This window comes from Ixodes scapularis, unplaced genomic scaffold (genome assembly GCF_016920785.2).
Source record: "Ixodes scapularis isolate PalLabHiFi unplaced genomic scaffold, ASM1692078v2 PGA_scaffold5__190_contigs__length_132052651, whole genome shotgun sequence".
Lineage (NCBI taxonomy): Eukaryota > Metazoa > Arthropoda > Arachnida > Ixodida > Ixodidae > Ixodes > Ixodes scapularis.
This window is the reverse complement of record NW_024609880.1, coordinates 101,524,691-101,549,513: the sequence shown is the minus strand read 5'-3', so window position 1 is coordinate 101,549,513 and position 24,823 is coordinate 101,524,691. Positions and strand designations below refer to the sequence as shown.

The 24,823-nt window shown below is 44.9% G+C and overlaps 1 protein-coding gene across 1 annotated transcript in view; it reads right to left on the bottom strand.

The window, feature by feature from the left end:
• LOC8036790 (tubulin polyglutamylase TTLL4) overlaps nucleotides 1-24,823 on the bottom strand; it is a 32,068-nt gene that overhangs the window by 5,689 nt on the left and 1,556 nt on the right. The window contains exons 2-16 of the mRNA XM_029995833.3: nucleotides 23,528-23,660; nucleotides 22,799-22,848; nucleotides 21,064-21,261; nucleotides 14,078-14,188; nucleotides 11,987-12,063; nucleotides 10,450-10,638; nucleotides 10,249-10,331; nucleotides 9,757-9,885; nucleotides 7,936-8,058; nucleotides 5,967-6,065; nucleotides 3,518-3,652; nucleotides 2,857-2,893; nucleotides 2,596-2,690; nucleotides 1,918-2,017; nucleotides 667-874 (exon numbers count right to left, since the gene is read on the bottom strand). Of these exons, the coding sequence (XP_029851693.2) occupies nucleotides 667-874; nucleotides 1,918-2,017; nucleotides 2,596-2,690; nucleotides 2,857-2,893; nucleotides 3,518-3,652; nucleotides 5,967-6,065; nucleotides 7,936-8,058; nucleotides 9,757-9,885; nucleotides 10,249-10,331; nucleotides 10,450-10,638; nucleotides 11,987-12,063; nucleotides 14,078-14,188; nucleotides 21,064-21,261; nucleotides 22,799-22,848; nucleotides 23,528-23,652 (1,759 nt within the window). The 5' untranslated portion in view covers nucleotides 23,653-23,660. The remainder of the gene's footprint in view (nucleotides 1-666; nucleotides 875-1,917; nucleotides 2,018-2,595; nucleotides 2,691-2,856; nucleotides 2,894-3,517; nucleotides 3,653-5,966; nucleotides 6,066-7,935; nucleotides 8,059-9,756; nucleotides 9,886-10,248; nucleotides 10,332-10,449; nucleotides 10,639-11,986; nucleotides 12,064-14,077; nucleotides 14,189-21,063; nucleotides 21,262-22,798; nucleotides 22,849-23,527; nucleotides 23,661-24,823) is intronic.

The following is a 24,823-nucleotide window of genomic DNA, read 5'->3' as shown; positions in this document are numbered from 1 at the left end:
TGAAAGCGGACCACAGACGACGGCGTGTTTGTTGACATCAATGCATCCTATAGGCGAAGAATGTCTGGGGCTGGGCAATTCCTCGACCCCAGCTTCGTCAAGTGTTCACGCCGCTTGGTTTCACTGTTGATCACTTCCGCAACTACACACTTGCAGCCATTACGAAAGCGTGCACTGATATGCTTGGCTTGGCTTGACTCAGGACTGGCCATTTGGTGGCAAAAGAGAATTGGTTTGGTGGGCTTGGTGGCTAGCCGAGTTGGACGCAGTTTGAGATTTGCCGAGCCGAAAATTTGAGGTGCATTCAGTACGCGAGGGGAAAAGAAAGAAGTAAAAACATTGATGCCCGTTGTGGGAGTGCGTTCACTATGCAAAAAATATTGGCAATTTTAATTTCAAAATTGCCTCAAAAGTGCTCAAAACAGACAAAATTTGTCATCTTTCTAAGTTTTATTAAAAATCTCCAGCACTCTCAGGGGAAAATTCAAGGGACGTACGACCTTGATAACAACTTCATAATGAACCTCAAAAATAATCGATACTCTGGTACATTCTTGAAACTCAGGTTTGTGTAGCGAAATTTGCCCACTGAGTGACGAGCGGGTGAATCCACCCTTAAAGACGTGCCTCAACTGTTACCTTCGAGGACAAGGTAGGGACGCTCACCTGCACGCCGCTCCTGTCCAAACCTGGACTCCCAGGCAGAGAGCAGGACATTGTAGTACCTCCTAAAGGGGCCCTGCAGTAGCAAGCGGCCCCTCTCGCAGGCGCTAGGCAGGACCCTCTCGAAGGAGCCCCTGCGCGACAGCTCGTCTTCGCTGCTCACCAATTGCCGCACATCGTCGGGAGTTAGCCGCTCCAGGATTCCGTCATCCTGGCAACGAGATCGAAGCGCGGCACTTTGCAGTGGGCATGCAACATTTGCAAAGAAAAGTGTTGGTTGCTACGTCTAGAATATGCATCTGCAATTTCAAAAGTAGGACCGGCGAAAACGAAACGACTGTTTTAAGTTTTCCCAAATGTCAGTAACATGCTTATGCTAAAGCATTTTCTGACCTTGTCTTTCTATGAATTTAACATGGTCCATCTACTTCAGAGTCGAAAATCCACAAACTATTAGTGCGCACAACCCAGTTCTATATAAAATGCACAGAACGACTCGCTCTTTCCCTGCTTTACAGCTAGAAAGGGGAGAAAGAACTTGGGGTCTTCCCTTTCTTGTTACAAAAGAGAAATGGAAATGAATGGTCTTGACTGCACATTTTATATTAATAGCAAAATACTTACACAAATATTTTTTTTTTTTTAATTTTCAGATTGGCAGGTTATGCTAAAGTCATAAGGACAAACTAAAAAGAAAATGAAAGACGTTTACAACTCCCTGCAATACCGAATTAGAGTGCAGCTTTTGAGGACGAGGAAGGGAGGGTACGATATGCCCCTCCTCCTCGTCCGTAACCTCCTCTCCTCCCTCCTCACTCTTTCTTCTTCTTCTTCTCCTTCTCCTTCTCCTCCTCCATCCTCCTCCCTCTCCTGCACAGTGCATTATGGGAAAAGTCCCATAATGCAATGCGCGCGTCACCACGGTGCATTATGAAACTTCCCATAATGCACCGTGCAGTAACGCCGACGGCGACGCTGCTCAAGCTGGAAACAGGCGCCTAAGAGCTTCGCTCTCAAACCCTTTAGTCAACTTTTAAAGGTATATTACACAGCCATACACACATACATCCTTGACACGCGGAACTTATGCGTTTGCATATCATTGCCACCCAAGATGTTGACGACGACTGCTGTAACTAGCATCGTAATCAAAACTATTTGTGGCGCACAGTTGAAAGGCGATGACCCAACTAATGCTCAAAAGAGTGGCATGCCACCTTCTAGCAGAAACATGGCCCAATTACAATTGTTTACCTCAAGCAAAGTTTCATAATGCTTATGCTTGAGGCGTTCTTCGGCAGACAGTGCGTAGGAGTGGAGGACAGGGTTCATTGTGATGTTGTCGTCGTTCAGTCTGCAGAAAATGTGAAGATATACGAAAGGTTTAGCTTTCCAACAGGATGTCAGGCCAAAACAACAAAGAACCAAACAAACAAAAGGTGATAGGTTATGCAATACCATATTGGAGCTTAAAAAAAAAAAAAACACATTTCAACAAAACAATGTACAAATGACTGGCCAAAAGCAAAATGAAGCGTCTCTCAACATGCACGAAAACTGAGATAGAGCTAGCAAACTCAACAATTTGCATAGAAAAATGGCTAAATTCAGTCACTCTTTAGAAACACAATCTGTGTCCAGTTATGCGTGTCTTTATGCAATTGCCTATCGGAATTGCTCCTGTCCCACAATATTTTCTAGCAGGATAACCCCCTTTGTTCCCCACTCCTTCAATTCACACATGCAATAAATACACTTACACACACACAAAAAAAACATAAAAGCAAGTTACACATAAAGTAGCAACCGTTATAAATTTATTAAAAAGGAACATAAAAAAATGGTAGTCTAAACATAATAGGCTGAGGGAAAAAAAAAAGACTTAGTATAGTTGTCTAGGAGACCTAATAAATGAAAGCTCAGAAAATTCACCCGTAAAATGCCAGCAATGACATGTCGAAGTTACTCCTCATCAGCTGAGGCAGCTGGAAGCCCACAAGGTTCAGGAGATCCTTCACAATCTCACTCTGGAACAGAACACAGCAAAGTTTAGCCGACACCAACGGGCAAAACATTCGAAGCAGAAGGCGCGAAGCCTACTACGTCGGCCCCCCAAGCCGCAGTTGGCCGACTGCGAACGTCCCCCGCACCTAGAACGAGGAGGCCAGTGTGAAAAAAGAAAACTCCACGCACCTTCACGCCGAAGTCGACAGGGGTGGCAGACCGCAGGCTGAAACAAACGCAGTCGGAAACGGAGATGTCACGGAAGCCGAACGCCAAGAAAGAACATGTTGACGGGAACTCGGCGGCTGCCTACAAAACCCCCGCAAGGTCGTACTCCCGACGAAAGAAAATGCCTCTCCTACTTTTAAACGTTTCGTGTCTTTCTAGCCTCAATATACGTTGATGCGAGAGGCTTTTCTGGTCACCGGCAAGATTAGAACGGCAGGACGGTCCTTCGGTCGTCCCATCTCCGGAGCAAGCTTCCTAATTTTGATGATGCTTCAGCGTCTTGCGAGCCACGAACGTGCACACAGAGCCAAAGCACGGCGGAAGGCAACAAACTGAAGGCCGGGTGTCGGAACGAGACGCCCCCCGCCATTCTGGACCTCTTGGTGGCTACAGTATGGATTCGAAAATTCGAAATGGCCATTTCACTTGTACCATAAATTTACGCTTATGCTAAGGAGTTCTGAATTGTGGGCGTTATCTTTGGTCACTACAAAAGGAGCGAGCAGAAGTGTGAAAGCCTCACTACTTTAGCCAACACCAGAGGACTTTAGTTTAACCCCATTTGACTGCCCTGCACCGTAAACGGAAAAAATCTCCAAAGTACCGCCGGAGGTCCACTGACCTCGGAGACACGTTGACTTCCAGGAGCCACGGCTTCAGACTTTCGTCAAGCAAAATGTCGAAGCCAAACAGCTCGTAGCAGTTGTAGCGCGTCGTGGTGTGCTTCTGCGTTAGCCTGTTGATGGGTCCCTCGCAGCTGCACACATGGAAGCCATATTCATATGACACTCTTAGTAAAGACAATTTATGCAAAATCCTCAGCTCAATAGGAAGTGCTATTCTTTGCAACTCCAGCCATATAGTGTCCGATCACCGTTATTACATTTAACGTTTTAGCCGCAAGGGTGCACTGGTTCTCACCTTCTCTGCTTTAGATGTTCAAACTAAGATGGTGTCATTTGGATGAATTTATGAAGTTGGATCTGGACACCATTGGGTGAAACCAGATCATTTCTAGTACCATATTTTCCGGTGTAAAAGCCGTATTTCTTTTCAAACATTTTTCTTGATGCGTCTTATACAACAATGTGACTTACATGCGAGTTACTTCAAAAACATTTCATGGTGCGAAGCCATTTTTTTATGTGCCGCGCGTCATCTTTCGTAAAGCATCGTAACTATGTAGCCATAGGTGGTGCTGCTCCTTCCAGGAGGCACTGCTGTCGTTGCACTCTCCTACACTTTTCATAACTGACTAAGAAAGCAGGGAATTTGACGATTTCCCCGAAGCGGTTCAGTGTGAATAGGCAAGGCAGTAAAAATAGAACTTTTACAGCATGTGATCAATGTTGCCTAATTCAGCCATGGTTCCGTATTCTTTTGCTTCAATCCAATAACATAGAAAGGCAAGTGGGCTGGTTTACATAAAATTGCAGAAAATTTTCTTATTTCTTAGTTTCTGTTTGATGAGCTCTGCCATACTCCAGCCGTGTTGCAACATGTAAAAGAAAGGATTGCAGCTAGCTGAACTTTTAGCTGTACCGAAAGAAGTGTGTCCAAATTTATCTATCTGCCTGGGCACTGATGCTTGCGTCGTCTCCGTGACTTGGCCCAGGCCAAGTTTAGTGGTCCAAAGCTTGGTTCACGAGTTTCTGACATATTAAACTTTAGTTCGCTCAGCATGTGTATACTCGAACAAAGCTGAATACCTTCTCATTTTGCATGTTTTACGGCCTTTTGCTGTGAAACACTTGATTGCCCCCGCCATACAGCGCCGTGCTATGGGCATTTCTCGCGAGTTGAAACGTCAAAGTTGTTGTGTGTCAAACGGTACGTGTGAACTAACGAAATTGCGCGAAACCGATGCGCGTAAGAAGAAGAATATGGCGTGAACCATGCACCATGACTTATATACCAACTTTTCTGCGAAGACTGCTCAATATAGGGAAGTGCAATTTGTATAAGAGTGTGACTTATAGTGCGGAAAATATGTTAAATGCGTCACAAATAGCAATAAAACAATTGTGACAAAAAACAATTCTATAAGGATCAGGGATGCACACCATGAAGTATATAATCTGAGTCCTAAACTGGAGAACTCTGAATAATACACCTGCATGAAACATACTTTTTGGGTTCCAAACCAGGCCCCTATTTGCACGAGAGATTACGAAAAAAGCAGAACTCCAAGTATATTTACGTTCCATCTAAAGGCAAGCAAATAGAGGAAAGAAAATTCATGATTCTGCTACATTTAGCTCGTTAATAAATCACACATATGCAGCTTTCTCAGAAGTTTGTGGGTAATTGTACGTCAGAACATTTAAGGAAGGTAAAGTGAAATACAAACATTACTCCATTATTTAAAAAAATAAAACCAAATATACATGGTTTTGTCCATCCGTCCCGTCCCCCCCTCCAGATGTGAGCTACTTATAGGACCCGGAAACTCTCACGCCGATTTCACACTGCAAAACATGCTCGAGACACACCCATTTCAATAGCATGAGGCAGGTTTCAGGCACAAGCTGGATGACGTTCATCCACTGATTGTCACAACACAGCCAGTCCCATAACAGTGCCTATTAAAGAAGGTAATCACATAACCCCTCGGTTCTCTAACCTGGTTCCTAAGAACCTAGGGAGTTCCCCAGAGTACCCTCATGGGCTCCTAGAACTCACAAAATTTTTCGATCCATCCATTGGTGCCCAACTGCGAGACAAACAGTCCCTAGCAGTGCATTATTGTTCACAAGGTCCCTAAGCTTCTGGACTGCTTAATCACATAAATGCCAAGCAGGACAGGTTCCCCAGCTGCCATTAATAATATTATTCTAATAAATTTTATTCAAAAGAAAAAAAGGGCTCCTCGATACAAAATGTTCTGAGAACCCCCCAATAAAGTTAATTAAACTGATCTCACCCCCCCAAACAATGGCAATCTATGCACAACGGAGGAGTCAGGTGGCCGGTATCAGACGAGTACACTAGCCTACGACGGAACAATTCCACCCATTTTAATCGGCGCTCGCTCATTTGACAGCGGTCGTGCGAGAAAAAAAAAAGCTTACCAGATGAGTGTTTTGACAATGATGTCCACCATCTGCTGCCAGAGGTGCTCAAAGTCCACCCCGAAGTCCTCCAGGTACTTCTGCAGGGCCTTGATCGACCTGCACACAAGACCCTTGCCCTTTGTAGTGCTTGGCAAAAACGAATTCACTCCTTTGTGTATCTCTTTCCCAAAGAAAGTGTTCTCCCAATGAGCTTTTCACTTCGCTAAGTTACGAATCCCATAAAGACACGTACATCACTCATTACTAGAGAAAATACTGTATTTTCCAGTTTGTAAACCGCACCTCCCTAAACGGCCATTTTAACAAACAAAAGGTAGGTACATTAATCCCTCGTTATAATGAAATCACTTTTTCGAATTATCGCTTTTATCGAAGTTCAACGTGGTCCCGACCAAAATGCACGCATTTTTAACTGGATTATTCTAAGTGTATCGGCAGCCAACCATGCTTATTATGAAGGCTGCGGAGCCGAAAGCATGCAAGCCTACACAGAGGCGCACGGAGACCCTTGCGTTCCCTTCCCCTTCTCCACCGAGGCAAACGGCAAACTGGGAAAACTAAGTAAATGGGTGACGGAGGACAGAGCGTGCAGAGCTGGCAGAGCGCCACTTTCAATGCCGATGCGCTGACGCCGGCACGAAGCAGCGGGAGCAGCAGTAACGTTGCGACGCTACTAAAGGAGACCGCGACCAACGTTGCCCGACTCTCGTCAGAATAAGGTTAAAGGAGCGCGCCTGTACGCACTGTATGCTGCACGCGCGCCTGCAGCATACAGTGCAATCCACTTATAACGATACTACATATAACGATGTACCGCTTATAACGATTAGTTTCTAGAGTTTCTAGACTGGAAATAATCAGTTTCTAGTCCAGATACAACGATAATCGGTTACAACGATTGAAATTTTGGGTTTTCTCATTATCGCTACAAGTGGGTTGCACTGTGCTACATGCACACGTGCGTCGTATGGAAGGTTGGGAGTGCTTAACGAAAGTCGCTTAGATCTACGAGGTTGAGAAAAATGGCCAGCCCAAGTCCGAAATCGCCAAAGAATTCGACATTACGGCATCGCCTCTTCAACACTGGCCACCATTTTGCAGAACAAGCAAGGCATATTGGACGGGTTCGAGAAGTTTCTCATGCAGGAGAAAGCGCGCCCGCGACCCGAAGATGAAAAATTGCCAACTGCTTCACGCACGTCGAAATCCTTCTCGCCAACACCTTGCCGAGCCTGCTCACGATTCCCAGAGCTGCAACCATCTCCACAGGAGTGGGTGAAAATACGTTGGCAAAGCCACTGAAGATGACTTTGATTCGTTCACGCTTGTCGATGCAGACGTTCCCGCTGTTTGTCCTGCAACGGACGCTGCGATCGCAGACTTTGCGTGCAACCAGGGTAAACACGAAGCGATGTCGGAGAGGCAGTTTGGGAATTGCCGATGACTGCGGAGATGTGAAACATCCTACGGCTGCTTCGAAACAAGGCGGAGTGCAGCGGCAGTGACAATATCGTTGCAACACCTGGAGCGGTTAGAGGAGAACTGATGCCCGGATGGAATTATCGGCAAACTCCACTTAATTATTTTTTCACTCAGTAAAGCAGCGGCTTGTTGTTCCTAACCAAGGCTTGTTTGATTCAATATGACTTTTATCGAATTCCCACTTATATGAAATTTTTTTTGCCGTCCCGCTGACTTCGTTATAACGAGGGATTACTGTATGTTATGCACAAACGGGAGCCAGGTTCTATATCCTTACCAACAGACTGAACGAGAAATTTGCAGAAAATTTGCAGTTAAAAACTAAAAAACATATAGTGTACCATTGTAAAAAAAAACATCAATAAAAAATACAAAAAGAAATGTAAAAAAAAACACGACTTATGCTCCGGCAAATATGGTAAACTTAATTTAGTGACTTTGTCGTAGTGCCAATGCCATCGCTGAGTCACACAAGGGGTCTCACCACTTGTGACCTTCGCAGTCGTCTTTGCTCGTGTTGCTGGCGTAGGTGGCGCTCTTCTTGTTGATGCTGTAGTTGGTGAGGTGCATGAAGCGATCGCCGAAATCCTCGCACTCCTGGGAGTACCTGCACTCCGGAGGAAGGCAGCAGACCACGTCTTGTTCGCCTCTGGTCACAATGCAGCTTACCGTATTTATTTGAATATAAGGCGGTCACGATTATAAGTCGAGGGGGCAGTTGAAGGACCCAAGAGAAAGAAAAAAATCGTAATATTGCTATACTGAGCTTCGAATATAAGGCGGGGTATGACTTTGAGACTACGGATTTTGGAAAAAAAAAAAGCTCTCCTTATATTTGAATAAATACAATACTACTTGGACTACACTCCCATCTACCAACTGAGAATTCTTCAGTTTTTGTTTTATAAAATATTTATAAAATATAAAACAAAAATAAAAGTAAAAAATAAATTAAGTACCTTTATTTACCAGATTTCACAATGAAAATCCGACGACAATTGGTTCGTTTTAATGCATATTTTGTTTTCCAGTATCAAAAAGACCCTCAAATCAAATGAAGATAACACAAACTTCATTCCATTATGCATCTGAATAGTGTTATCTTCTTGTTTTTATAGTTGATGTCGTAATAATTTATAAACATATTGACTGGCCCAATTATTGTGCCATTTTTTCCCAACACTAAAGCTGCTTTCAAGGATGCAGCAATGAACCATTTGCTAGACACCCAAGCGGCAAAGAGTGCGCTGCAAGTATAGTTAAATGTGGAGCACATGCTGGTGTCTGCAGCAGTAACTGTTCTAAAGCAAAACCCCAAATCAAAGGCACTTTGCACCAGTGCTCGTCAAATGCCTCATTTTGATTATTTACTTTTAATCTTTTACACGGGAGCATAGGGTTTGCAGCACGTGTACCTATGCTCCCAGCATTCTCCTTGATGCTTGGGTTATTTGATGAAAGGCCTGTCATATGGGGTAACTCCAGCAGGAAGGGAGGGGTTGTACCTAGTGACCTTAGTACCTACTGCGACTCACAAAACACAGTATGGTCTTGCCCAGAGTAAAGAAAATCAAATAAATTAAGTTTATTTTATTTAAATCCCTCTAGGTAAAACTTATTGTGACTCTTCATCACTCCATGTATTTTTAAACATGGCAGACTGATTGATCGATCCGTCCAATCACTGACAACGAAGCGGAAGAAAGAATTACTGTAAATTTAATCGCAGATTAATTAACAACTTTTTACTGATGTAACCCCAGCCATACTAGAACAAAAACAACTTGACTTATCTAGTCAGATAAAAAGTCTTATTTGCTTTTTTTTCATGTTTCAATTTGCTTGCAATAAGACGTAACCCTACTAATTTTTTTTTTTTCTTTCTTGCGCATTCTTCTTTGCGCGCCAATAGGACGTTACGTAACCGACGAACAAGTGTACGGCAGAATGAAAGCTCAATGTTCCGATTTGCTCCCAAGAGCAATGCTTTTTGCTGGCATTCAGACTAATACAAATCTTTCTTGTTTGATGATTTCTTGATTTAAATGCACAACAAATGCACATAAAAAGCATCATATGACAGACAAATGGCAAATGAAAACTATTTTCGGAGCTGTTTTTACAAGAAAGGTTTGATTTAAATCACCATAGCGAAACTGGTCCGGTTTAAATCAGGACCTAAATTATCTTGTCCCTTATTCTCCGCTCCGGTCCCGGCCTTCGGCGTGGTGTCAATAAAAGCCTAAAAAAAACGAGCAATAAAGGTGTGTCCCGCTAGAACCGGAAGTACAGACTCCACACCCACCTGATGGAGGCAAAGCGCACCAGACCGTCACGGGCAACGTACACCCGGAGGGGGTCGAAGCTCGTCACCAGTGCATACAACCGCAGGTCAAACTTCGTCCCGTTGATGAGGTAGGGCGACCTGATGTACCTGAAATTTTCACCGGGAAAGATGCATCAGAGAAACAGGGTGTCAATCTTTCATATTTTATTTTCTAAATTATGAAGCCAATATGATATATTAAAGCTGGTATCATGAATACTATCAACAATAACGGAGTAGCAGTAGTAACTCGAGCGAGTTGAACATAAATCTAGATTTCATAACCTGCCCTGCTTACATACAGCCTATGAACCCCTCCTTACCATTTTGTTTGTATGAAACAAAAAACAAGCTGTGTCCAGAATGCACCATGTAAATAAAGATTGACAATCATCATTGGGAATTTCCAAAACACCAAAAAGCACAAAACACTTCTACTGGCAGACTTAGGTGCCAATGGAAGAGACTCACCTCTGCACTATGAGGGGCTGCTTCTTGGGGACCTGGGACCACTTGTGGACCACATGGACCCCAGCACCCCGGGCCGATGCCGGCTGCAGGAAGAGATTGGACACTGACACGACATAGCTCTGAAGGGAAACTGGCCTTGGCCCTTCCAGAAGCTTCCTATCACTGGCACGAAGCATAATGAACGTGCACAGCTAGACTCACGGGTTTGAGTATCCAGCAGTGCGGGTCCTCCTCCTCCGCCCAGGCCTCCTTGCACGCTGCCAGCTGCTGGGGCAACAGGAAGGTCAAGGGCATGGAGGGACCCCGTAGGGCACCTCCTCCTCTCCTGCACACGTTCTGCCATAGCTTGTCCTTACGTCCCAGGTGGAAGCTGCCCGGGAAGTGGTTCACCTGCAGCCATTTTCCAAATGGAGCTTTCCTGTTTTCTCTCCAATTCTTCCCTAGAATCCCTACATAAAAGCTTTGCCATTTTCCCTTCGATTTATCACGAGATCCTCGCACAAGAGCTTTCTGATTTTCTTTCTATTCTTTTCCACAGAAGAGGTCTTCCATTTTCTCTAAGATTCTTCCCCAGATCCCTACACACAAGCCTTCCTGTTTTCCCTCCAATTCTTCCCCAGATCCCCAACAATAGGTCTTCCTTTTTCTTTTCGATTCTTCCCCAGATCCCGACATAAGAGCTTTACCATTTTCCCTTCGGCACTTCCCCAAAACCCCCCCAACTAACGGGAGTGGCCACAATGCAAATTAATCCCTAGTCTGGGTAGCTCGTCGCCAATTCCCTTTGTTCGCCACATCAAAAAGGTTTGAGCGGCGAAGCTCGAAGGTCCAGAAAGACACAAACAGCTGAACACAAACTTTCAACTAGAAAATTTGTTTGAGATAAAATTACTAACTAAAAACTGCCAAAAAGAAAAAAAAAGGAACAAGATGCTATAGTTTTTGACTCAATACAATATTAGACATGTACCAGCTCCTTTGTTTTAACAATTTCTTTAAATCGTTAAAAAAATTGTGGAGCCCATCCACTTAACGTGAAGATGGAGGACCAGCAAAGCTGTTTATCTTTGCAACTTTACGACAACCATACAACATTTATACGATTTACATATGATTGCAATGAAGACATGTACGCAACTTCATTGTTTAATTGTCTTTATTTAATTCTTAGTGACCAATGTGATCATTGCCTTATGGTCACTTATGGGCAAGTTCTTAACCCAATTTTTCAAGGCACATCTCGAGCATAGTTTTTTCCGAATGAGCCCAAGTCTCTTTATCAGCTTTACGAAAGGGAAAGAAAAGGAAGTTAGATCGGCAGGTTCTGCCTTCAGCCTTGTCACAGCACACTCCTAACTGAGATAAGTCGGTGACCGTAGATGATAACAAGGAATCAGGGCCTAACTATCTAATATTGCCAAGGAAGGCAAACTCAAGGGGGTTGCCCCTCTTATTATTTGTACTTGCCACGACCAATCGGAACAAAGGAGCGCCGTTTAAGCGGGAGTTTTTTTGTTCACATCCATCGACACATTTTTTTCCAGATCCTAGCACATGACAGCTTCGCTGTGAAATATACCCAAAAAAGAAATGATCTGAATGACTACCTACTAAGCTTGGATATTTTGGAAGTTGTTGTATGACTATAAATGAGTCATTCGAAACGATTAGTTGCCTCATGGTGTGCTTTTCTGAAAGCCACAAATAGCAAGAAAGGCTCGAGAGCTGCATAACTCACTTTCTGGAAGCCCTTGACTTCTGCAAAGGTAAAGCACTTCATGTGCTTCCCCCAGGTGCCATTCCAATAAGGACCGTCTGAAAACATTTGGCAGCACCGCTTAGTCACAGGGACAAACATCCCACAAAACAGCCTCCTTGCCAGAGACGGGGGCAAATATTATTCAAAGGGTTGGTATGTACATCCTAGCATAAATACACCTGTATTGTATCACTTTGCTTTTACTGGTGGTCCTTATAAAACACTAGATAACAATACAAAGAGATACACATGCAGAAAAGACGAAGTAAGGTTGTTGTAAACAAGACCCAATCTAGCAGATCCAAACCTGAAGCATTCGGGGGCTAAACTTTACCATGAAACCTATACACCTTTCCAAAAACCGCTCCTAGGCCGCCGCCATGTTGCTGATGCTGATGCGGTTGGTGCGACTCTCGCGCCCTCTATCAGCTAGAAATTTTCTGCCACTCTCTGGGACTGTGAAGACCCGCTCGGCGCGGTTCTCTACCCACGTTTTTGCGGTTTTGCATTCGACGTTTTCTCGCCCCTTTTGAAAGTTTCCACTTAATTTTTTTTTTATGCGTGCTGCGTACCCTTTCTGTGTTATCTTCCATTGTGAGAAATAAGGCTGGTAAGTGCCTGCCATTCAGCTTTTCTGCTCGACATTCACGGGAAACGAAAGACGTGAAGGACGTCGAACGACCCTCGACGCGATTTTGCGAACATTGTTCTCCCCCCTCCCAGAGATAATCCGCGTAAAATCCTCAGCCATCTCCAAAAACAGTTGTCCGGGTTGGGGTGAGAAACGGGTCAGTCACGTTTGTTTCTTTGCCTTGGTGCGGTTGTGAAAAAAGGAAGCTCTCCCCAAGACGTGCCTTAAAACGAAGTCATCCCGGATTCCGTCCGATCGTCAAGATGTGACTGTCGTCCACTGTGACTGTGTTATTTGAGATCTTTCTCAAATAAATTCGTTTCGGATAACGCTGCATCGTGTGGTACGTACGAATGTTAACACTTCCTCAATTGTATGCCCGTGTCCTGTCCATTGGTAAACACGTTATTTGTGAGCGTGAAAAATGCATGCCTTTCGGCCCTCTTCTGTTGCAATTTATTTTTGACAGCAAAGCCCTTTGTCGTTTCACATGCGGCGAATCCCGCGGTGCCGTCAAAACTTATCGCAAGAAAAAAACAAATAACTAGAACTATTCATTCCAGTCGCATTCGTTCTGTCGCGCGTGTACCCAACAAAAATAGTTTAAAATTTTTTTTTTTACTTTTTTGTTTTTTTTTAAATGTGGCACAATGCTTTCTCAATGTCCTCGGAAACATACATGTACCATGAAACACAAAATATAGCGGGAAAAGACGAGAATTTAGCCGCCAGCGGCGTTTGAAACTGCACCTACGCAGGCTGCGCCTATTGAAATCACAGTCCACTCGGTTAGGGTTAGGAGGGACGCCGGTGAGAGTCTAGCCTCAAACTCAGTGACTGGGCTCACAAACGGTTTGGGACCCCTGGGGTCGAGTGTTTTTTGGAAAGGTGTATACAAACAAGCATTAAAGTTAAAGGGATGCTGAGTCTAAATATGGATTTAACAAAATAAGGATGCAGAAGTGTTGAACGGGATGCTACAAACTCCCAAAACATCACTCGTACATCAATATATCAAACGGACGGCCACATTTTTTGGCAAAAAAGGGGGCGATCAAGCAAGGAATGCGACGTCAAGATTCTCTTTAAACAGTTGAGAATGAGGCGAAGCAGCCTCGCTTTGGTTCACCAGCTCAAGGGAACGAAACGAAGAGGGAACGAGAATTGTGACGTCGCATGTCTCATTGGCCTCGTCGGACGTGTTCAATCGCACACTTCTCTTCGGAAAATACAGCCATCCACTAGAAATACCGCCGTATGAATTATGTTTTTGGGTTTTGCAACGTTTCGCCTATTGCTCCAGCCTTGTTTTGCGAGCTCCAAATTTCGGTTCAGCATACCTTTAAAACACTGTTTTTCAGTCACACAGATTTGAACCAACTTAATTTCATGTAAAACTTATCTCGTGCATATCAGATTCTAGGATCAGCTCTACTCACTCCTGGTGAGTCGGAACCCTGACCGGACCACAGTCTGGCGGATCAGCAGAGGGGTGATGCTGGTCACCTTCCAGCGGAGCTGCCTTCGAATAGCCGGGGGGAGTGGAAGCACTGCGCACACATCAACGCATGTCAACAAGGTACAATGAGCTCTATTGCTGTGAGGAGCACATTTTGGTGTTTTGTTTAGGCATACAAAACTCAGAGATGTTGACAAACACCAAATTCTACCGCTTAAGAGGGGGCGCACCTCAGAGCCCTATAGAGAATACATGAGGTTTTTCACCAAATTAAAAAAATTCTCACATAATAACGGCTGCGCGGATCTTCTTGAAAATTTCGGCTTTAAAGACATTGAGTCATTATCGAGTCACTAAGCGCAACAAATGTTTCATCATAAATTTAATTATATTCTTTAAAAAATCATGAAAATGGTCAAAATCGGCTAATTCGGCACTCTTGCGTTCGGAGCGAATTTACAAAATTATCTAAATTCAAACATAAGAAATATTGCGCTTAATGTCTTCTAAATTTATTACGGAATCGAATCATATTCAAATTATTCATGTAAGTCGATTTGTTCCGTAACTACAGCAAATATAAAGAACCAAGGTGTCGGTGCTTGTTTTCGTCGTTTTTAAGGTACCTCTCTCTCCCGTGCGGTGGCGCTCGCTGTCCACGAAATGCGAAATCGTCCGTTCGGAGATCGGCCGGATCGGCACTGTGCGAGGTGTTCTTCCGCGGCCGTATTCCGCGCCCGTATCCTGTTTCATTCTGCACGCCGAGGCGTCAGTGTGCGTGTCTTGCTTTCCTGGTTCTCGCTGGGTAGGTCTCCGTGTTTTCGCAAGTGGCAAATTCACCTTGGAGCTATGGGTCGAAGACAACCGTCCTGTGGCAAGCGGACCGCGAGGTGTTCCACAACCTCGCGGTCCGTCAACGCGTTGTGCTTGTTTCTACTTTTTTTTTCTTTTAAAAACGGGCTTTTTTTTTTGACGCAAAGTTTTATTTTATTGTTATCCTTCACACAAACGTCCTTCGGCCTTGGGGTCGTGGAAATCGGGGATGAAGCGTGCACAGAGTAGATCGTTGTTTGCCTCCTTTTTATTTTTCACGGACGTCCTGTGACCTCCGTATGGTTCGTGGTCACCGCAATCTAACGCGGGGAAAAACGGGTCGCCTGCTCTGTAGTCAGGGTATTCCTAGGGGAGGGTGATAACTCGCTGTTCTTCTGGAAATTCACATATCACCCAAAAAGGTGACATGGGTAATGATTACGGTATGTTTTTTCCGGTGTTTATTTTTGAGCGAAAACCGGTGCATGTTTTTCGGTGCTTATTTTTTAATCACCAGTGTATTATGGGTTGAACGTCTTGTGATGATGCTAAAAAGCGTTGATAACCAAAGAAAAATGCGATTGGACAAGAACATTTCAAATTTCCAATTCTATTCACATATCCATTACGCTCTTCTCGTGGGAGCATCTATCCTGACGAAAAATGCCCAAGTCATTGAGCTGTGAACGCATACTCAGTGTACAATCTTTCGGCCTAGAGAGGTATTGCGCACGCTCGAACGCGCTTCACAGCCCAGTAGACGAAGTTGGTGGCACCCAGAAGGCGAGTTTTTGAATGGTCTGTAGTAGGCAAAAGAAACAAATAACAATCAACGCATATCAGCTCTTCAAGCGAAGAGGCGCGTTTCTAAGGTCAATGGTTCCGGACGGCACTAATGTTGTTGGCGTTGTCGTAAGATGACGTCAGTTCATACGAACTGACGTCATCTTACGTGATCACGTGACACAAACATGTCATCTTACATGATCTCGTTACACGAAATGACGTCATCTTACGTGATCACGCTGCACGAAATGACGCCATCTTACGTGACCACGTAACACGTCATCTTGTAAGTCAACCTCTCCCTACAGCAGCGCGCTCCGCGCTTTCCGGGCCCGTGCAGTGCTGTAGTCGAAAGCAAGCTCCATATGGCAAGCGAAAGCTTCTGAAGTCTCACATTGAGAATACTCGCAAGCGACCGTCTGTGGAAGCTTCGCACGTTGAGGTTTTTGTTGAGATCGAGCCATCGTGTTCCATTAACTATAGTTGAAGTTATCGTTCAATAAAGCCCTAAAAAATATGAATGTAGTTGGTGTAGACATCAAGATCTAATCAAAAATGCGGTTTGACGTCGTTTAATTACCGTGTATATACAAGTGTAGAAAAAAATGAGTTATTTGTGCATAGATGTTTAAAAAAGTGTTTATTATTCGACATAGGACTTTGGGAGAAGGATGTGTTCAGATTTTTCTTCATGAGCGCAAATATACCTGACGCAATAAATAGTGACGATTTCATCGTCCCAGTGGTGAGCAGGTGATTTCTTGCTCGAAACAATGATGCCATTTCATAAACCAAGTTCTGTGACATATGCTTTTCCAATGTCTGGTCACTATTTTGTAAACCTTTCAGTCGAAACGAGCATACTTCTGTTTGTTTTTGTTAGCTTAGGAGGGGGTCACAGAGCCTATCTTTTTGTCTTCCTCTAGGACAGACGTACAGAGTTATACCGCAACACGCATCTGTGGAGCACACAGAGCTATCGCTCTCCTGTTGGCGGTACAGTAGCAGACGACACAACGCAGCTCCGTAGTCTATCGAGGGCACGGCTAGCCGCGGCCCGTAGCGCGACCGTTCAGACTAGGGAAATGGTTTTGAAGAACCGAGAAATGGTATCTTGTGTACAATAATCACATGTCGTTAGTATACTAGTATTCTACTTGCTAAGCCAAATAAATATTTGCAGCTTGTGAGAATATGTTTGCGTGACGATTTACCGTTTACACTCCTGACGGATGCTAGCGAATCCTTCATGTTCGTGGCTCGCAGTTATCGGTGCCCCCTCGGAGTGACTTCACCATATATATTTTTTTCTTGCTTGCAGGACATCATAAAAATCACAAACACGCGAGAAAAAAAAATCTTATGAGTACGCGTGATTTTGAGCTTCGCAGCTCTAAAGATGCCCGGTAAATGTCGTCCAGCTTGGGAAGAAACTAATCCTTTTTGTTGGAGTTTGACTATCGTATGCTGGCAGCTCGTTTCCGGTTTGTTTTGTCTATACTCCGTTTCACCGTAATTTGGCAACCCTCAGTCAAGGCTGCTGTGAGGGAATCACAGTCGCGGAGCAAAGCACGTGACAGCTACTTTTAGGAGCAGTACTATGGCACCTGCAGCGCGTCTCCGACTGGTGTGGTTAGCGTCTTATGCTGGCCATATATCAAAAGTGGTTCCGAAGTGCAACAAATGACGTCACAGAAGACGGAGTGTCTCGCTGTTGCATCTCGCGATCCTGGCAATTCATCGTAGAAAGGCTGGCGAAAGCCACGAGGGAACACGAGTGCCGCTGTCGTCATGGCGTCCCAACGAAAAGCAATTATACAATTTCGACGTTTTTGTAATTCGGTAATTTAAATTACTGTATACAATTTTTAAGAAAGTAAAGACATCATAACCAAATAGGAACTTCCGTGCTAAAACATGCATTGCGAAGTGAAGACAACTACTATCTTTTTTTTTTTTCTTGATGTCCACAAAAAAAAAAAGCTATGCAGCATCGATCCTACTGTTTTTTTTTTTTTTTTTTCGCACATTATGTGATGCACGAAAGTAACGACGTAAAAGCGCTGTAGAGACGATATAAAAACAAAAATTTAAGGGAATCGAGCTTTGTAGTGGAACGGAAAAAAATAAATAATTAACGACTTTTTACGGTAAACACTTCACCTCTAAGTAGAACTTTAAAAAAGTGACGGTTACGCGCTTTCATGGCCATTTCAACAAAGTTGGGAGAACGATGTATTGCATCTTGTGAATAGACATGTGGAGCAGCATGTTTATGTTAGAGGTATTGTGTGTAATCGCTGCGCAGTACCTGCCAAAAGAAGATATTATTTGGGCACAGTCTCAACCGTTTCTGTCTGTGTGTGCTACGAATACAGCAACTCTTTTCGTAGAAGAAGTGATGAGGAAATGGCGTGTCCTTGATGATACGATTGTGATTATGAAATAAAATTTTTAATCAGCCAATAATTGCGACCTGTCCGGTCGCCTGGAACCCCGACAACAACTATCGTTCTCTGGGAAGTTCATTCTAATATTTACACGTTTTGTGGAGTTCATCGAGCGAATAAGAATGTTCCAACAATGAGCTAAACCTACACGAGTTCCCGAATCCAACACGGCGCTTTTGAATTTTAGCGCCGTAGATAGTTCTGCGAACAGTGTATACTTCTGTGCAAATATTCGTCTAACAGTTTTGCAACGTTGGAAAGCATCGGAATGATTCAGAATCACTGCGGAGTTGATACTCAGGAAGATAAGACGGGCACTTGGGAGAAACGGACCGTGGCATTTGAGACAGGGGCACAACCGGGGGACAAACGTGCTACAATCGCATACCCTCCCAAGGTCATCGCTTGGGCGACCGCGCGCGCGCCCAAGAAACCTTTTTTTTCTTCTTTTTAGGGGTGGTGTGGGGGGGGGGGGGGGAGTGGTGTAGGCTCTGATTGTCTTCCTCCTTTGTGGCTTTTGACAGACGCACAACGAGACTGGCAGAACAAGCGCATGATTCATTTCTTTCGATGGAGGCGTTCTGTCCGTGTATGCGAACATGATTTTTTTCCCCTTTTAGTAGTTAGTTGTTCTTGCCTTGACTCGGGTCCCAGTGGGTGCGTTGTCGTTGTATGCCCACTATTTTTTTTTTTTTTTAGTTATTGGTAGCTTTTGTGCTGATGGGGTATCAAGGTAGACAAAAAGAAAAAAAAAAATGAAATACCGCCTCGACAAAAAAAAAAAAAAGTTGTTGCGATCAGGAACGTTTTCAAAGCGATTTTAGGAGCCTGCAGTGTTACCACAGGTGCAGGATTGAGAGCGTAACCCACGCACTTGAAGAGAAGGGGAAGCTCTCGTCTTATTGGAACTCTCTTTTATGGGTTTCCACGTCGCGATTGTCCTTCAAAATCAACTGTCATTTATTTCTCGCTCGTGGCTTCCAAGTACTGGAAGCCACGACTCGAGCCACAATAGTTTTGCGAAATCAAGGTTTCGCTGAAATGGATAACTCTCACGTACAGTTCGACGCGCAATACCTTTGCCGTATTGACTCGCGAGAGATGCCCCCAACACGGCTGGGTATGGCGGTGCTCCAGACTTAACATCTAAATTTTGTTGCCTTACCTGTTACTATTTCGCGCCCATTTTGAGCCATATCAAAATGAAAGCGCATGATGAAATAAAAATGACACTCGTTTTCCGCTCGATGGAAATTTCACGCCAGCTCGCTGTCTTTGCTGGTACCTTGAGCGTTTCCCAGCGATGCGGAGAGTTAAAAAAAAAAAAAAAACAAACACGTACGATGGCATTTTTTGCACACTCATTACTTCTATAACACTGAGCCACCTCGTATCCTTTTGTTTTTCTTTCATGGTACTAATTTCTTTCTGCGCATTACGGCTGTTACGACGCTAAGTCTGTCTGCCCTTCGAATTTGAACTTAGGCTCAGATCAGGGACGAACCAGTTTAAATCAGGAAAATATAATTAACACTGTAGCAAAGTAAATCTATCATATCGATCGGAAATACGATTTGGCACATTCCATCTGAACACATATTGTGCACAGCGAATGCAATAGCGAGTCAGCGTGCAAAACGCCGCCACACTGAGCTACCATAACATCTCAGCGATTTTTGCATAGCACCGAGCACGGAAAAGAGAAAACAGTTATTCATTCACATAAACGAAGCAAATTTATTTAAAGCCCGGACACTCCGTACGTCCAATCTAGCTAAGGTTATCAATAGACTCGACTATGTCATTTGTCGAAACAGATAAAAGACGTTGGCAAAAATGATTAGACTGAATAAGTGAATCTAACGCACGTATTTTACCAACCGACGGTCGCGCGCCTTCAATACCCTTTCCAATTGTCATTGCGCACCTTGGACACACTTTGGGGAGCAATGCATATTTACATCGCCGCCCGAGGTCTCCACTGAACGTGTAGTGCTGACCCAAATAAAATGCTAACCTGACTCTCAATCGCTCACCGCAAAGGACGATTTCGAACAGGCGGTACTGTAGGTCACTTGAGATAAAAAAAAGAGAAGAAAAACAAGCTATAGAAACGAGCGTCGTAAAAAAGGGGACCGGCATTTTTATTCCTACCTCCGAACGGAAACGAGCGCCACCCACTGCATCACATAGCGCAGAGGCCGGACTCGGCCACCGCGCGTACATACCAAGCGCGCGCGAGGGAGGGAGAAACTTCCTCCGCCGGGAGAACACGGCACATTTCGGGATCTATTTCACGCAGCGGATAACACGGGCCTTTTCACACCTCGATACTGGCGCCATCTAGAAGTTGCGCGTTCAACCACGTTTCGAGCCGCGCGCCATCTGGTGGCTGAAACGGACGAATAAATAGAGGTACCGCGCCCTCTTAAGCTTGTACCCAGGATGAGCACATTTTGCCAAGCTAATAGTTCCAAACACAAATTAAAACCTTCCAGACAAAAAAAAAAAAAAAAAAAAAAAATAAAACAGAAAGCATTGACAACTGTTTGTTTATGTTGACTGTGACATACTATGTACTTCAAGAAAGTACATTCACATGGATCACAAGTATGTAACTGGTGTTCCGATGTCACACGCGGCATGTGAGAATCGTCGAGCCCTTATCACCTACTCGTGCCTTGGTTGTAGAGCACAGACCATTCCAGTAATCGCCTTCTGTGTACTGCTATCTTTGTCCACTGGGATCTGGAATGCCTTCTAAACATGCGCAGTAGCTCCCTTCAGTAGAATATCAGATGCTTCACATGCGTCCATAACATAGCAAACGACAGCCTTTTTCACCGAGGTGATGGGTGTTGGAAAAGTGAACATGAGCGCATAAATGAAGCAGACGAAGCGCTTCCCTCCCGCTCACCCTCAATATCTTCGGTGTAGAAGTGCAGCGTTGGTGGCACACCAGGGAAGAGGCTTCTGCGAAAGGGAGACTTGAGGTGCTTCAGTGAATGGAGGCGCTGCAGGGGACAGTCGTCTCTTGGGTCTTCGGCGGCCAAGGTCAGTCTTTCCCAGTCGCCCTGTGCCGAAGCCGCAGAGTCCCGCCGTTCTCTGGGGCTGTCTGATCGAGGGGGCAAGGCGAGATGTTGCATGAGGAGAAGGCTAAAGGGGCATGCGAAGCCAAAAAAAGCTTAGTCTCAAGGAGAACAAGCGGATGCAAGTGACGTGTCTGCTCTCGTCTGATTGGCTTTCGCTTTTGCTGTGTCCGACAGTTCGAAATCATCTGCACTCAGCATAATGGAAAAGCAAGATATGGGATGTTCGAAAGGAGCATCACATTATAATACATGCTTTTACAGAGTCCTCGTCGCTTCTCGTATGTATGCCATGAAACAAATTCTTCCATGTGCTCCCTGCAGCTTATTTCACCTTAAAAAGGAACTCTTCCTTATTTTTACTTTTGAAAAAAAATAAAAAAAATGCAGTATTGCCTAGGAAGACTACACATTAAATATTATGATCAAATTCTGTCTAAATGTTAAAATCAAAAGTCAAATTTGGGGGTTTTATGTGCTAAACCAACGAAGAGCATTTGGCACGCTGCAGCGGAGGAGTGAGGATTAGTTTCGACTACCTGGGGATCTTTTGACGCGCAACTGAAAGTTTGGTTGCACGGCACCTTCTCCGCAATAAGCCTCCGTCAGATTATGGTCACCTTGGTCAGGATTCGAACCCGTCACCTGGGGATCCGTAGGCCCGCGCTTTGCCTCGGAGCCACCGAGGCGACCTGTCTAAATTTTCTTAAATGGTCCGGCAAACTTTGGAATTCACCAGGTTTGTCGAAATCGGCCGACTAGCGGACGGATTGAGGTGCAATCAACAGCACAGTCAAGCCTACAGTACAACATTGAGCTAAACGTCATCGACATTGCTACCTCCCATTTGCTTTTACTTCTCCGGGCAAGCGTAACAGGTGATGTCAGCAGCATCTCCTCTCACCGCTTAGCGGTGACCCCGTGATTGGCGCAACGCACCTGCGCAATGCACTTCTCAGCTTTGGGAGCCGTCCGGCCGTCTCCCGTGTCATAACCGCCGTCATTGTTTTGCCGTTTGTGATTCTTGTCTCTCGGAGTTTCGCTCACACTATGTATGCAGACTGATGCTGCAGTTGTGCAGACGCCGGTGGATATTGTAGACACTAAAAAGTGGCGAAGACTGCGGTGCAGACAACACTTGCGCCTTGCACACGGCCACCCCCACGGTGGTCGGCCCCAATCCCGCTCGTCGTTGCATAGAGTATCATGTAACTGCTCATACCACGTGGTACACCTGTTGTTAAAAGCCCGTGGTCAATCTTGCCCGAAGAAGCCGAAGTTTCGGTTTCTACTCATGTCTAGAGTAATTTCACGAAGCAAATTACGTAGTGCCTTTAATTAGTGCTTTTCAAAGCGAAATCACTCATAATCTACAAACTTTCGGAATTAAGCAGAGTTGAGCAGAGTTGCCCTTTAAGTGCACTGAACACTAAAGTGTCCCAGTATTGGCCAGCTTGCAAATCATGTTCCGTATAATATGACGTTAGTTAACGCACACAAAAAAAGAAAACGATTGCTACCTAATGTGTCGTAGCCCAAATATCTGCGAAAGAGTAAACATACCAGGATCTGGCAGGGCCCTCTTGACAGACCTCGAAGCACGTTCTGCACACCTGAGAAAAAAAAAAGAGAGAAACGAGGAATGACTTTCACTTACCAACCATTCCATTTCCCTTTCCCGGAGAAGTCAACAGTTAGGAATCGGTGCAACCCGAACTCTATGTACCTCGTATAAAATCCTATTTAGCACAGTTGAACACTGTTCTCGAGACTGCATGCTCGCTCCTTTCCCATCCACTCAAAACGCCCTCCCCACGGTGCCCGAAACGAGTGTCCAACCGATGCGTTTACCGCATTCTAAAAAGCAGTCCCTCCATTTCCGCCCGCTCACGTCACAGAAACTTCATGCTGTTGCTGGCCGCGACCCTGCCGGCGGCACGGCAGCAGTGGCAGATGTGGCAAACGCCTGCCCCGCTGTGGGCCACTTTCCGGCTCGACAGTCCACAGAAGCTTCGGCAGCTGGCCACTCCATGACGACGGCTACACTCACGTTTGCTCAAGCTTCGTGCCGGGACTTCTAGCACTGACCTCCAGGATTGTGCCATCCGACGACACGACACGGCGGCTCCTGAGATGTCGTTTGTTGCCACTTGGGGATTGCTTTAGATGCACGGACAAGACGAGGCACTAAACGCACCAGCCGAAGACACCTTCTGGGGAACCATAGTCCTGCTCCAACTCAAAGACCCGACCTGTCGCACGAACGAGCGACGATGCAGGCGACTTGCTCACCGGGTTCCTGGGAGCTGCTGAGTCGAGAGCGCGTCCCCCCTGACGGGACACGCCCGTGCCTGGACCCCAGTCTCGTGGCCGTCGGGGGCCTGACCGGAGGGGCTGCCCTGTCCCATCGAAACCATGGCTGGCCCTGCGACAAAGTAAATGGCAACTCGCGTCGCAAAACAGAGTTTCTACTGTTTTTCTTCTGCCGTCGGTTGCCACGTGCACAAATTCGACACTTTATCCGTAACTAGAGTTTAATGTTTTCAAAGTTTATTTTGCGTAAAATTCAAAAATATATATATATATATTTTTTTTTGCAAATACGGTGTTTTATGGTGTGAATTTCTGGTTTTGGATGGATGGATGGGTACTAATGGCTCTATCATTTATGACGGTCGGTAGCTCGCGCCACCTCACCTAGAAACCAAAAGTATGACTTCTCCCCTTGCCCTTCGTCAATTTGCTTCCCCTCTGCATTTTGGTAACTATCACCAGGTGGTGTAGGATATCGCCAGGATGACCTTTGGGGGATTGGACAAACAAAACTAACGACATCGCCTCCCTACATCCTCACCCCTCAGACAAAAAAATATTATGTTTATAGGGACTTAAGTTCAAGAAAGTGTGACACAGGTGTGAGACTTTCCCACTTCTAGGGACCATGCGCATGACCCGAATACTTGGAAAACAACCCAATAGCGATAAGCAAAGGACACGGAAAAAGGGGTGTGGTTAGGAAGAAAAAAGCAGCTTCGCAGGCAGTTCGGGGGTGGCTGTATTTTGGGTTAGCACAAAATAAATCTGCAGATAGAAATTTTCAGACTGTGGAGTTTGATATTTTCTTATTCATGTACAGCTTCAATTAGAATTTTTCGGTTTCATCCAATTTTTATAAAACTGGCTCGGGTTTCATTTTTGGGGTTTATCGGTATTTAGAAGAAACATGGAGCTTGTATATATAATCACTGGATAAAGAACAGCCCCACTACAATTTATGATGTTCTTCTGGGTAGCTGGAAATCAACATTTTAGTGCCCGTAACACTGTCGGCCCTCCAGCCATCGACTGTTAAGATATCAACTTCCACAGACGTCACGAGAGCGAACAGACGGCAAGGCATTCTGTACTTTCAGTGTCATCTAGCAAATACTTCAAGCCCAAACAAAACAGTGAGCACGCAATTTCAAAGAGAACTTTGGGCATTATCTCATTTTTTGCTTTCTTGGACTGGTAGACGACATGAGGTGCAACACAACCAAGTCCTCTTTCTAGCACTTGAAAAAAATGCTCTGCAAGAAATCAAGATCC